Genomic DNA, 12,764 nt, shown 5'->3' with positions numbered 1-12,764 from the left:
TATGTTTGTTAAAGGTGGTTAATACTGTTTTACTTCGTTAATGATCTGCCAAATAATTATTTGGTGTTCTCATAAGTGTTTGGTATCGATCAGCAGAGGAGAGCATCATGGTTTCAAATATTGAAGATTTGAAGGCCTGTAGTGAACTTTATCAACACTTTAGGAAGAAATTAGATCTAGACAGTTAAAACAGTAGAAGTGATAGAGGGGAGGAGTGTATTTTTCCTGCTTTGACTGTCAAGCACCACACCCCTTTTTTTCACAGGAGTTATAACCTCAGTGAAGTTGAAGGACTTGGGTCTTTTAGGGTCTTTTGGCTCTTTTGGCTCTTTGGGGCTTTTGCCTTACGCCCTCTTCCTCCTTTGAGGAGGGGGGGTGTCTGCTTGTGCTGCAGCCCTAAAATGCTGTGAGCAGCTATTTATCTACCTTGAAAGAGAGAACTTTGGAAACAGCCCGTGCTACACGTGTTCTAAACGACGATTTAGAACCAGAGGACTTTGCACGAGAGAGACTGTGAGACAAAGAGAGACTTGGAATGAGACGAAGTCTGTTAAGCTGTCATCGTGATCTCATCTCAGCCACATGAGGTGTCAGAAGATGATCCAGCTGTTCATGGAGAGATAGAGAAAACAAACTCAAGCTGAGTTTGCAACATTCAAACTGACCGAGGCCAGCCACCGGAACCGCACGAGCGTAACTGAACTGCCCGTCCAGTGTCCTCACAAGGACCACACTGCAACTTTGCGGAGCGAACCGTTTCCCCAGCATCGAGACCTCTGAGGAAGGTCAAACGATCTTTCCTGTGCTGTTATGAGGTTGATGCTCTTAAAGGGTAGGGAAACATAAGTGTTAAACCTAGGTCAGGATCTCCCAATAATACAATTATGGGTTATTCTCTGATCAGGCCTCTTCTTTATCTTTTACCTAAATGTTTTATGGGACAGGTTTCCTCTCTGCTGTTGATCGATGCTTGACATTGCCTTTTCTTTAATCTTAACTTTTCATCTGTTTGATCATCGTGCACTATTTCAGTGCACCTGATCGAGTCCAGATGTCACATCTAATTCAGTTCCTCGCTAGTTTTCATCCCCTCATTTTTATTGTTGCTTCATTTACTAGTTTGTTGTTCATTTAGCCATTTTATAAACTTTGTGTCTTTGCTGTATTCACTGTTTCATCAGTTATCCATACTTATTCTTAAACTCATTTATTTGTACTTTTAGGAGTAGTTTTGCTGTGTAGTTAGTAGTTTAAACCTTTCATTTATAAAGACACTTGATCTTGTGATGTGTGTGCATAATGTCAGGTCCCTTTACACCTGGAAAAAGAGCTCTGTAGCAAATTTCAAATTATGAGACTAGAATAATTTATACGGTAAAATGGGCTATCAACCTTCCTATTTTAATGGGTGGTGCTCCAAGGTTTTTAAACTCTAATTTTTAATGTAAACTTATTGTTCCTGATAGCCGAAGTTGAGTCCCATTACTCCACTTCATCTTTATACCAATTCATATTTCTGAGTCATAATTTTGCATTATGAGTTATAGCTACGTATTTTGGTATTGATTTATTAATTAATTAATATTTTATAATTTTAATTAATTGCTAATTAATTAATACATCTCCTATTTAAACCGCTACATACATATATTTCTAGAAACATTTTAGGAGAGAAATAGGCAGTACAGTAACATAGCCTTGGTTTATATTTGATTAGCACGGCCTAGTTTTACCATTTGATCGGATTTCGGATTTCGGAGAGGGAGGAGCTGGTAAGTTTCTTGATTAGTTGTATACTCTCTGTCTATGTTGTTGGCGGCATGATTGGCTTGACATATGTAAATATGGAAGTAGCCTGTAGTTTGAGTTACAGCCAGAGAGCCAGCAACACAATGCTAAATGACGTAAATTACATCACTTGGAGGAGTTTCGCCACGGGGAGAAGGGATATTTAGGCACTGCTTAGATGGAGGAAAGCCTTTGTAAGTTAATGTCATGTACTACCCATATTGTTTTGCTTCAAAGCTGGTTGAAAATTGGTGAAATATCCCTTTAAAGCCCTCCATGGGTCGTTGGATATAAAACAAAGTTTACATCACTCTCAACCATTTTTCAAAGCTCACAACAGTCTGACCTTCTCAGGAGCAAGGTGGATAAATTACATACTTATTGCCTGGGTCCAAACCTTTGAATGTGTCCACCACACGTTTGAGTTGACTGATTCGTCTGACAATACAACATGAAACGCTGGTTTCTTGGTTAAAAGAAAAAAATGACCAATGAGTGCAGCTGAGGGACTTGATAAGCCAATCAGCGGCATCGGCTAACGCTGCTGTCAAGCTGTTGTCAAGCAGTTTTCACGGACAAGATAAATGCTGCTATTGAGGCTGTTCTTTTGCACCTGTCTTCTTAATATCACCTGACATTGGGCCGACCTCTAGCTCATCTGGTAGAGTGTGTGTCCCATATAGGCAGAGGCCTTTGCAGTGGCCAGGGTTTGATTTCAACCTGCAGCCCTGTCCTGTCATTAAAAGGGTAAAAATAAAAAATAAAAATCTGTGAGAAGCAGATACTTTGGTCTCCAGTGATTGATTTGGTAAAACTCAAATCCTCCTTCCCCACTAAAGCTGATTAGAGTGGACGTAATGTCAGACTTAAGATGGAAATGGGGTATAGACATAAACGTTGCAATATTTTTGATCAAATACCCTTGATATTGATATTGAAGGGTTGGCTATTGATGCTTTCAAAATAATATTTAAACAATAAGATTTATGCTAAATAATCATCAATAAGATGGATATAATGATTAAAAGGGTAAAGACAAATAATACAACTTTGTAAGTTCAGAAAATTACATCACTTTACTGTAATGCAGCTTTTAAACCAGGAAAATTAAAAAACTTGCTATATTATGATACTTAAAATCTAACACGACATCTAGTCTCTTTACACAATATCCACATACTGCCCAGCATGAACATACTAATGATCATTAATGGATTCTGACAACTATCAAGTTCTTTTCTCCCATTGAATAGCAACTGTTAAACAGTACTACCATTCATTTAAATTATAATATAAAAACTGCAAACCACTGCCAGCATTTAGTAACTGTAGTCTGCAGTTATCACAATGAAGCTCTGCAAGACCGCAATGACACCAGTGACTGACTTAAATATGTATCAAGAAACTGAGCTATCTACACTCTTGGGAATAAATGGATGAAAATAATATGAAGAGTAACTGATTTATAGTAAATGGGCTGAATTATTAAAACACCCAAAATGCTAACTTCAGCATTGAATGAAAAACAAGCAGCCTCTGTGTTTAAGCCAGCATGATGTCTTCCAACTATCATTTACTAAGCTCTACCTTTGTATGTCGACAGTGTCTGGTGAGTTTAACAGAATTTAACAGCTGAGTTATGGCTGTCATGAGCTCAAGTTCCTGAATTATCTAGCTCAAACAAAAACACTCTTGGGGACAGTATCTTTTTAACATGAAGTGGAGATGCAGGAATCAGAATTAGTGTTTCTTTTTTTTTTTGCTACAAAACTTTTATAAGCTACACTGAGGAAAAGGTCCCATATAAAGTAAATTGCTAATTTGTTAGAAAGTCAATAATCCTCTGTGGAAAGAGTAATAATTAATTGCTTTATTCAGCAACGGGTTTACTTTGGAATTAATAAATCAAGCGTGTTAACTTTACAGTCCACTCATTAAAAAGCTTGTGCTGCAGAATGTATGTAAATGACTGCCCTGCCTTACGCCATGACTCTCCATAACTAAACTGGAGCGCTTCCATGACCTACAAATTTGTATTCCTCTCTAATTTGTTAATGTTGTGCTTCTGCTCGGGATATCTGAAAAGGGGGCAACAACCTGGTTTCCACTTTACAGGTGGGCTTGGTGAGAAAAACACTTTACAAAAGTAACTACAACAAATACCTGAAACAAGGTGTAAGTCACTTAGGCCCGACTCTCCATCTGGGAGACACCTGTCAAAACTGTGATTTCAAAAAATTCAGATGCATTGTGAATGTATTAAGTAACACAGGGCTGATGTGGCAGTGAAGAAGAAAAACTACCGCTGTGGTCCCGTGGTAACTAGGCAACACCCCCCATGAGCTTCACAAAACACCAGCAACCACTTGTCAGGGTCAAGAGGGGATGAGAAGACAGAAAAATACATTTTTCTGAGGCTTTTCTTAGACATTTATGTCTTTTTTTCCAGCATATTACACATGACATTTTCTTCCTGATTTCCATTGTTGCAAAAACACTGCTCTTTTCATTCCTTTAATGGGTTTCTTCTCCTGAATGGATGTCATTTAATTCTTTGCTTAATGCTTTATCACTCTGACAGGCAGCTGTCCCTAATCGTTCTTTTATAGGGGGAAAAAAAATTGAGATTGTGTTAGACTTTGCTTTGACTGATCATCCTTTCTTAAAAAGGCGCTCTGATAATGTGGCACAATTATTTTCAGGAAGAAAACAGACTTAGGCAAACTTTTTTTGTTGAAATTAACGGCCAATATCCTTGTGTGCTTCTCATAAATGCAACCTAACAGAGAATCAATTATTCTAGGATGTTTTTAATTTTCACTTTGATTACACTGGAACATGGACAGATAATGAGACAATGGTACCCAGGACACAGACATACAGAAGGCTCCAACACTTCTCATAGACAGGAGCAAGACACACATTGTATGGTGGCTTTGCCTGTTTTTTCCCTTGTTTTTTGCATCTCTTTGTAGTTATGCGGAAATTTGCTTGGTTTGTTTGGTTGTTTTGTGTCTTTGTTGTTATTTTATGTCCCTTTTTTTAATTCAGTGTCTCTTGTCATTTTTGTTGTGTCTTTTTTAAGGTTATTTTGTATCTCTTTGAGATTGTTTTGTGTGACTTAGTGGTTGTTTTGTGTCCCTTTGTTGTATTTTAGGGTCTGTTTGTCATCATTTTTGGTCTCTTTAAGTAAACTTTGTGTCTTTTTTAGTCGTTTTTTATCTCTTTGTAATTGTTTTGTGTCTCTTAGTGGTAGATTGTCTTTTTTGGTATTTTTGTGTCTGTTTCAGTTGTTCTGTGTCAATTTGTGACTTTGTGATTGTTTTGTGTCTCTGACTAGTAGTTTGTGCCTTTTTTTGGTCATTTTGTGTGTTTTTGTGGTTGTTTTGTGTTCTTTATAGTCATTGTGTTTCTTTCATGTAATTTTGTGTCTTCCTGATTGTTTTGCCCCTTGGAATAGTTATTGAGTTCCTTTCTATGTCTTTGGGGTCTTTTGTGTTTCTTTGTGTTCTTCTGTCTCTCTTCCTGTTCGATAGTTAATTTCAGTGACATTTTGCAGACAAAGTCCGGTGTGTGTGTGTGTGTGTGTGGGGGGTAGTTGATGACAATTACTACCTAACATCATTTACTGAAAAAGAGAAAGTGAAAAACTGTTACAGCAAAAGGGGTTAAAGCTCCTCCGCAGGGAAAAAGGCGGTCTAAAGAGAGAGTAATTTCCCATTTCTGTGATGCTAAGCACCTCTGCCAGGAGACTTACTGTCAACATCTTCTCACACCATTGAGAAGTAGAGCAACTGAACATGTTAATTATTTATTGAGCAGCAACTGCAGACTTAGAAAATGCAACAGCAAGAAAATCATCTCGCACTTGAGGTAAGGAATGGATTTGTACTGCAGAGCAAATTAAGCTTCCAATCTTGAGGGCAATAATCAATCCATTTGAAAGAAAACCACGCTCGTTAATTTCAGTTGGTCAGGTAATTAAGGCTTTAATAGAGGTGAGGAGACGGACAAATGAATGATTAACACTAATTACCAAGAAACTAGCAAACACGCAGGGGTTTATCTGCACACAGGAAATAAAGAATCACATTTGTTAAGTTGTTTTTTTCTTACCTGTGAGCCTTTTCCTGAGCTGCCCGCTGAAAAGTTGATATGAACTGTAAGAGCAGAAAGAGAAAAATGATATTTTTTAGACAATCATGCAAAGACCAATGAATCCTTTCAAGTTGAACTATAAACTATCTCCTTTTTTTCCTTCAGGCCATCCAAAATCTGCTGTACAAAAGCAGGGCAAAACAAAACAACCTGCTTAAAGTTATTATATCTAAAAAATACAATTTAAAAGATAACTCAGAGCCTAATTTCTTGGTGCTGAGTCTATGTTGGATCTCTGAGAGCACCACTCATCTATTCGAGTTTATAATTAGAGCGCAGAGTGCTTCTATCCAATTACATTGCCATCGATTCTGAGACGAGAAAATCTTCTCCGAAAGATTCCCAGGGTTTCAAATCAATACATCAAAAACAGCAGTGTCTCTGAGAATGAATTTATACAGCCGTTTATATCAAATCAGCCTGCACTCCAACATCAGTCAGCTTTAAATCTGACTTTAATTAGGTGACAGAACCGAGAAAGAGTTAAATTTCCTCTCCTGACTCGCTGCAGGAGCTATCAGAGGGCAACTGAGAGCGTTGATTAAAACCTAAAAGTAGCAACAGTTTCTAGGAACAATCCAGCTGAAATTCCTGCTGCTGTGTGATATCCAATACACACACCACACACACTCAAAGTCCATTATAAAAGGTACATATTTTTTAAGGCAGATACATTCTCTGTGACTTTGCTTTTATGACCCAATCTGTAGCAACTTGGTCAGATATTAATTCCATTGCAAGGGAACCCTCGTCTTAAATTATTCAAAGAGCTGATTTAACTTCAAAACACTCCAGTGTGTAAAGCCTGGAGTAAAGCCACCAGTTCAGAACAAACGAACAGTGTAATGAACCTAATTATTTTAGTCATGAAAGCACCAAAAAACAACAATGGATACGAGCCAGTTTCCACACAGTCCAAATCTGGCAACTGAGCCAAATGAATATTATTTTTTGATGTTCCTTTTAAAAAGAAGATGTATATGATGTCTTAAAAAGAGAAGAAAAACCCACATTAAGGTGGTGATTACACCTCAGGTCTTTGCTGATTCTCACAGAAAGATGCACAGAATTTTCAAAGGATTTCTTTCTCTTTTTTTTTTACAAAAATCTATTTTGTTTGTTGCTGGAAGAGACTGTTCTCTGCAGTTTGCAGTAATAGAGTGCTTTTGTGATGATGACAGCAGAGAAAGTGATGAGACAAATAGGGAGGAAACACAAAAGAGTTGCTGCTGATCCTTCATATCAACCAAAGTCCTTGGAAATAATGAAAAATAAACTGGTAAAAAACAGCACTTCTGTGACAAGTTTCATCTTAAAGGAATACTTCACCCAGACAAAAAAACAAACGAGTAAATCAATTAGTCGTGTTACCTTGAACTCCTGAAGAAGCCTCTGTTTTTCTCGATTGCCTCCTGTCTCATATAACCAGTCGTATTCTCAGTGCTTTACGAGCACATGCATTTTTCAACTGCAGTATGTTATCTTGCATTTTGTGAAGTACTGAGCATATGACTGGTGAAATAACACATGGTTTATACTGCACTGGTTTTGTGAGAGTTTGTAAACAGATGTTTTGATGTAGGTTTGCTGTTGTTTACGACGGTTGCCAATCAATAAATCCATACGTTCGCCGTTTTCTGTGGAGGCATGCGAGAAAAACATTATCTTCACAAATTCAAGGTAACATAGCAAGCCTGGTCTCACTCCAGCTCATCAAATACAGATAATAAAGCCTGAGAAAGCCCACATTGAACAGGCAGGAGGGGCATGGTTCAAACAAACTCTGGACTTTCACCCTGGAACCCCCTATTCATGCCAGGTGCAAAACCATAAGTCAATTGAGTTATATTAAAAACATCTAAGTGTGCTTTTATGTTGCTACGCTAGTAACATATGTCACATGACATTAAATTAGAACCACAATGTTTTTTTTTCTTAACAGAACCGTATGCTTTTGTTACCTAAACCTGGTCAAATAAACCTAAAACCCAGGTGTGGTTCCTATTTTGAAAAAGATTGTATGCATGTAATAACCAGAAACTGTGGAAATGAAAGTACATTTTGAAAAGACTAATGAGTGACAGGCCATCCCTGCCCATCAGAAATTGATGTAAGAGGGTACCTGGCACTGCACATTTTAATGGTATGTAACCAAGTGTCAGTATTTGACGAGTTGGGATGAGAATGCATTAATATTTTATAATTAACTGATGTACAAATGTTCACATTGTGGGTGAAGTATTCCTTCAAGAAAATTTCAGAACCATTGAAGTACTTAAAGCGATTTTAAAAAATCATTGTTTGACAGCTCTACTAATGATATAAACATATTGTTAATATCACTGATCATATAAACTGTCACCCTCAACTTTTAACCATCATGGACTGGAAGTCATAAAAGGGTTGAATATAACGCAAAGTTCAAACAGCTACAGCTCCATGACAACTGAGGTGACGATCTCCCAATGTAGACATGATGTGGTTGTCGGACATCAAGCGTAGATTGTCAACTGCTATCTCCAAGGTAAAAAACAAAACTGCAAAGCCTCTATACACGGGGCGCCTGCTCTATCCACTGAGCCACCAGGCGCCCCATGTATAGAGGCTGTGTCCCCGCCACAGCGGCCGCGGGTTTGACTCCGGCCTTGGCCCCTTGCGGCATGTCATTCCCGCTCTCTCTCCCCATTTCACACTTGTGCAGTCCTGTCAATTAAAGGCAAAAACACCCAAAAAATATCTTAACAAAAAAAACTGCAAAGCTCAAAAAGAAATTCCTTGTTTGTTTGTTTTTTAAACACTCGATGCATTTTTTGTTGTTTTTTAATTTAATTTTTTTTTTTTTTTACAGTTTTTCACTCGTTTCTTATCAACTTTCTCTTTCAGCAAATGTCCTCTATCTCTGAACATAATGGCTCCTAAAGAAAAGAGAAGCTTGTGCTTGCTGATAAAGGAGCAAGTAAAGGAGAAATGAAAAAAACAAAACAAAAAAAACCCAACTTGCATGGAGTTCTTTTTTTTGTCAGCAATGAAAAGCCAGCTTAACCAAATTCGGGCTAAATTACATTATTATCACCATATCTATGAATCCTAATTGTCATGAGAAGTTCACAAACATAAAACATGATTCAGCAAATCACGAGCACCACAGAGCGAGGACAATGACTACTTTGTCATCTGGCATCCCGCTTTCGGTCAGTATTAAAAATGCAACATTTGGCGTGAAACAAAGCTTCCTACAGGAATATGTTCATAATCCTTTCTGCTCCAGCTGCTTGAACTTCCCATCTTTTTAAGGCTTACCCTGGAGAGGGAGAGGCAGAGATGCACGGAGTGGGAGAGGGAGAGGGAGAGGGGGTGTAACTCCCTACACAGTGTCAGGAGTGCTGATGGGAGCAGCTCCATCTCATCGCCTCCTCAGCCTGCATAATCAACTCTGTTGTTTCCAACCATGTTTTCAATTGAGCCGCGCTGAGGGGAACTCGCTCACTTTGATTTAAAAAACTCTGCAAATCACTCTACGCGCTGAAAGCTGTGAATGCTTTTCAACAAGCTCCTCAATTTACATTGTCTTTGTAATAAAAGCAGACGTCCGATGCAATTAGCCAGGACACACTGCGCTCATAACAACGGGAGTGAATCAGGTTGGTGTGTGCGAAGAAAATATGCATAATGGCGATGTACTTTACAGGATGACAACTCCTTTTTGTTCGAGGTGAGCTGTTCTGCCAGGAGTCATTTCCTTGTCTAAAATGTAAGAATCTTGATGGATTCATAGGAATTAAGCAATGATTTTCTTGTTTGACGGTTGGTTGGCGTCTAACTGAACTTTGTACATCATCCAGGATTTAATGGGTACAGCGGGAGACGAAATAAATGGAAACACCACATGAAAGTACTTTGAAGTAACTAAATCACATTAACAAAAGGCGGCTGTGCAGGTGTATTATATTAACTTGAATGCTAATTAGCAGTCAGTGTCAGCGTTAAAAGGGCTCTGATAATCACATCTGTGTCTGAGTGTTCAAAGCAAAATGAGACAACGAAAAGCTTCCAGAGAGGCTGAATAGTGAAGAGTCTGAACTGCAGCTGCACTGGTCCCAAAAAACAAAGTTATTTAATCTGGCAAAGACAATAAAGTCTCAAATCATGTTAGTTTCACAATGTTGATATTTATGGTGGGGCTGCGATCCAGACCAGTGCACAAACATCCCCAAGCTGAGGGCCATTAAACCTGGAGTCAGCTCTAACCAACCCCTTCTAAAACCATAGACAGCAGCTCCCAGCACTGGAGTTCATGCAGGAATGCTATCTGCATGGCAAAAAATGGCAGAGTGGCTGTTGAGGACAGTCAAATATTCAGCAAACCAAAGAGACTTTTTTTCTTTGCAGTCGACGAGTCGAGTGAGAGATAAAATGGGAGTGAATGTTGAACCTTAATTTGACTGATGGTGACAAAGTGGACTCAAATGGAATTCTCATGTCGCTCTGTGTCTGCCAGTAAGGTGTGTTTTAATCTTGCTTTTTTCATGCAAATTTGATGGAGTTTTTTGCAGTCACCACAGCATGAGTGCAGACTACTGAAATTAGTTGCAGCTGTTAGCTAACTGACCGCATGTGTGCAGATTGTGCCTGCAACCCAGTATACCCAGGAACAGTGGTGGAATGTAACCAAGGACATTTACTCTAGTATGGTACATGGTACTGGTGTAAGTATTCTCTTTTCATGCCACTTCATACTTTTATTCCACTATGTCTCAGAAAGAAATAGGGTACTTTTTACTGCTCTACATTTATCTGAAACATAAAATCTGATGTTTTACTAGAAATAAATGACAAACTTTTCATAAGTGCAAACAAAACAATTAGTTGAACAATCAATTAGCTGATTGACAGAAAAATAACTATCAACTGTTCTGATAAACATCTATTCCAGTGGGTTTTTTTCTTCTTTTTAAAAAAATAATTTTGAGTTTTAGGTGTGTGATTGTTTCTTTTTAATAATATTGACCTTAGGGGTTTTTTCTCTTTTTTTAATATACTTTTCAGTTTTTAGAGTGTTTTTCTGTTTGTTTGTTTTTTTTAATAATTTTGTGTTTTGGGGTGCGTTGTTTCCTATTTTTATTTTAGAATTTTCTGCATTAGCCACTTTCACTTCTAATACTTTAAGTACATGTTCCTGAATATACTTGCTTATTTTTACTTAAGTAACATTTTCAATGCAGGACTTTTACTTGTAACAGTATTTTCACAATGTGGTATTAGTACTTTTACTTGAGAGAAGAAACTGAAAACTTCCTCCACCAGTACCCAGGAATACCCAGGTTTGCCCCATATGTAGTGAGGAGGAAAGTATAGTGTGCAGGGCGGGTGGAGTAGTTAATCAGGCTTTCATGCAGAAGGTGGGTGATCAGTGAAAGCTTACCTTTTTTAATTTTTTAAATTTTAACCATGTCTATTGACCTTGCCAACCTTGACCATACATAGGCCCCAATTAGACATTAGAGATATTAGACATTAGAGTGCTTCTTGCAGCGTGTTGCATCTTTGTTTTTAATGTTGCCAGGCAACCACTGAATAACCTATCCAGCTATTTTGCTGTGAAATAAACCCACATATCTGTACCTTAAAATCAGCATAAAAATGGACATTCAAAGGGCACTTGGAGACCGAACAAAGGGAAATTGAGATCTATGTGGGTATATGAGACCCTCAGAAAGAGGAGGAATCACTTCGACTTAATGATTTTCCTTTCAAGGCTTATTTTAGAATGAGTTTGACAATCTGTCGTCTTGATGGGCCAAATTATAGTTGGTAAAATATCAGTTTAGTTTAGTTTATTTATTTGCACATTTAGATATAAAGGGGAAAAAGCTAAGGGATATAAAACAGTTTGTGTGAAAAAGGTGTTTAAATTGTTAACATGACAAAAAATAAACATAACATCAAATAAATCAGTACTATACAGAAACACAGCAGCCACACAACAAAGTTATGACCTATACAGTAAAATGTTTTTGATATCAAACCACTTTAAGTTTCTTTTTGGTTGGGATAAAGACATAGAATCTGTTCAAAAGTTCAAGTTCATGTTCCATAATTTCGCTTCACGGTATTTCACACGGTACTGTCCTCTAGATGTACGATACATTGGTAAGTAGAGATTTTTTGTCCAGTAGAATAACAATAAAGTAGTTGAGGCTACAATGAGTTCAGATATGTCTTGCTGGAAAATTAAAGTGAGCTAAAGCTATCTCAGTGCTACCATTGGTCAGCCACTACAGACGCCCTGCCTCTCACTTCATTTGATTGGACAATCGGGAAAGACCACCAATGATGTTAGACACTTTTCCACTCTGAGTTCAAGTTTTGGGTTTTTAAAATTATTTTTTGGGCTTTTTGCCTTTATTTGGCATGAGAGCTTTAGAGCAACAAGAGCAGAGAAAGGGAATGACTTGCAGCAGAGGGCCACGGGTTGGAATCAAACCTGCAGCTGCTGCGGCAGGACATACATACATGAGGAAAACGCCCTAATAGGTGAGCTGACGGGTGTCCCTTGAGGTGAAGATTTTTGAGGCACTCAGGGTGCTCCTGCAAAAACAAGAGGAGCATAGAGTGGAAAGCAAGTGCCAGCTGCTCATCATCACAAAAGCAAAACAAGCAAAACTCCTCACACTCATTTAAGACCATAACAAAACACTACCCGAGGCTGCTAAAGCGAGTCTGATCGGGGCCTTAAACTACTCACAGATATTACAGGAAGCAAGAATTTCTAAAATGTTGGCTTTGATGAAAACAACACACTGTCATTGAAACGGTTT

The 12,764-nt window shown here is 38.1% G+C and overlaps 1 protein-coding gene across 1 annotated transcript in view; it reads right to left on the bottom strand.

Moving 5' to 3' along the window:
- b3glcta (beta 3-glucosyltransferase a) overlaps window positions 1–12,764 on the bottom strand; it is a 92,355-nt gene that overhangs the window by 71,353 nt on the left and 8,238 nt on the right. The window contains exon 2 of the mRNA XM_042487441.2: window positions 5,905–5,948. Within this exon, the coding sequence (XP_042343375.2) occupies window positions 5,905–5,948 (44 nt within the window). The remainder of the gene's footprint in view (window positions 1–5,904; window positions 5,949–12,764) is intronic.

Source organism: Plectropomus leopardus, chromosome 6 (assembly GCF_026936395.1).
Source record: "Plectropomus leopardus strain MGB_pleo_1.0 chromosome 6, ASM2693639v1, whole genome shotgun sequence".
NCBI classification, from domain to species: Eukaryota; Metazoa; Chordata; class Actinopteri; order Perciformes; family Serranidae; genus Plectropomus; species Plectropomus leopardus.
The sequence above is the reverse complement of the archived record's forward strand: the minus strand, read 5'-3'. Positions and strand labels throughout refer to the sequence as shown.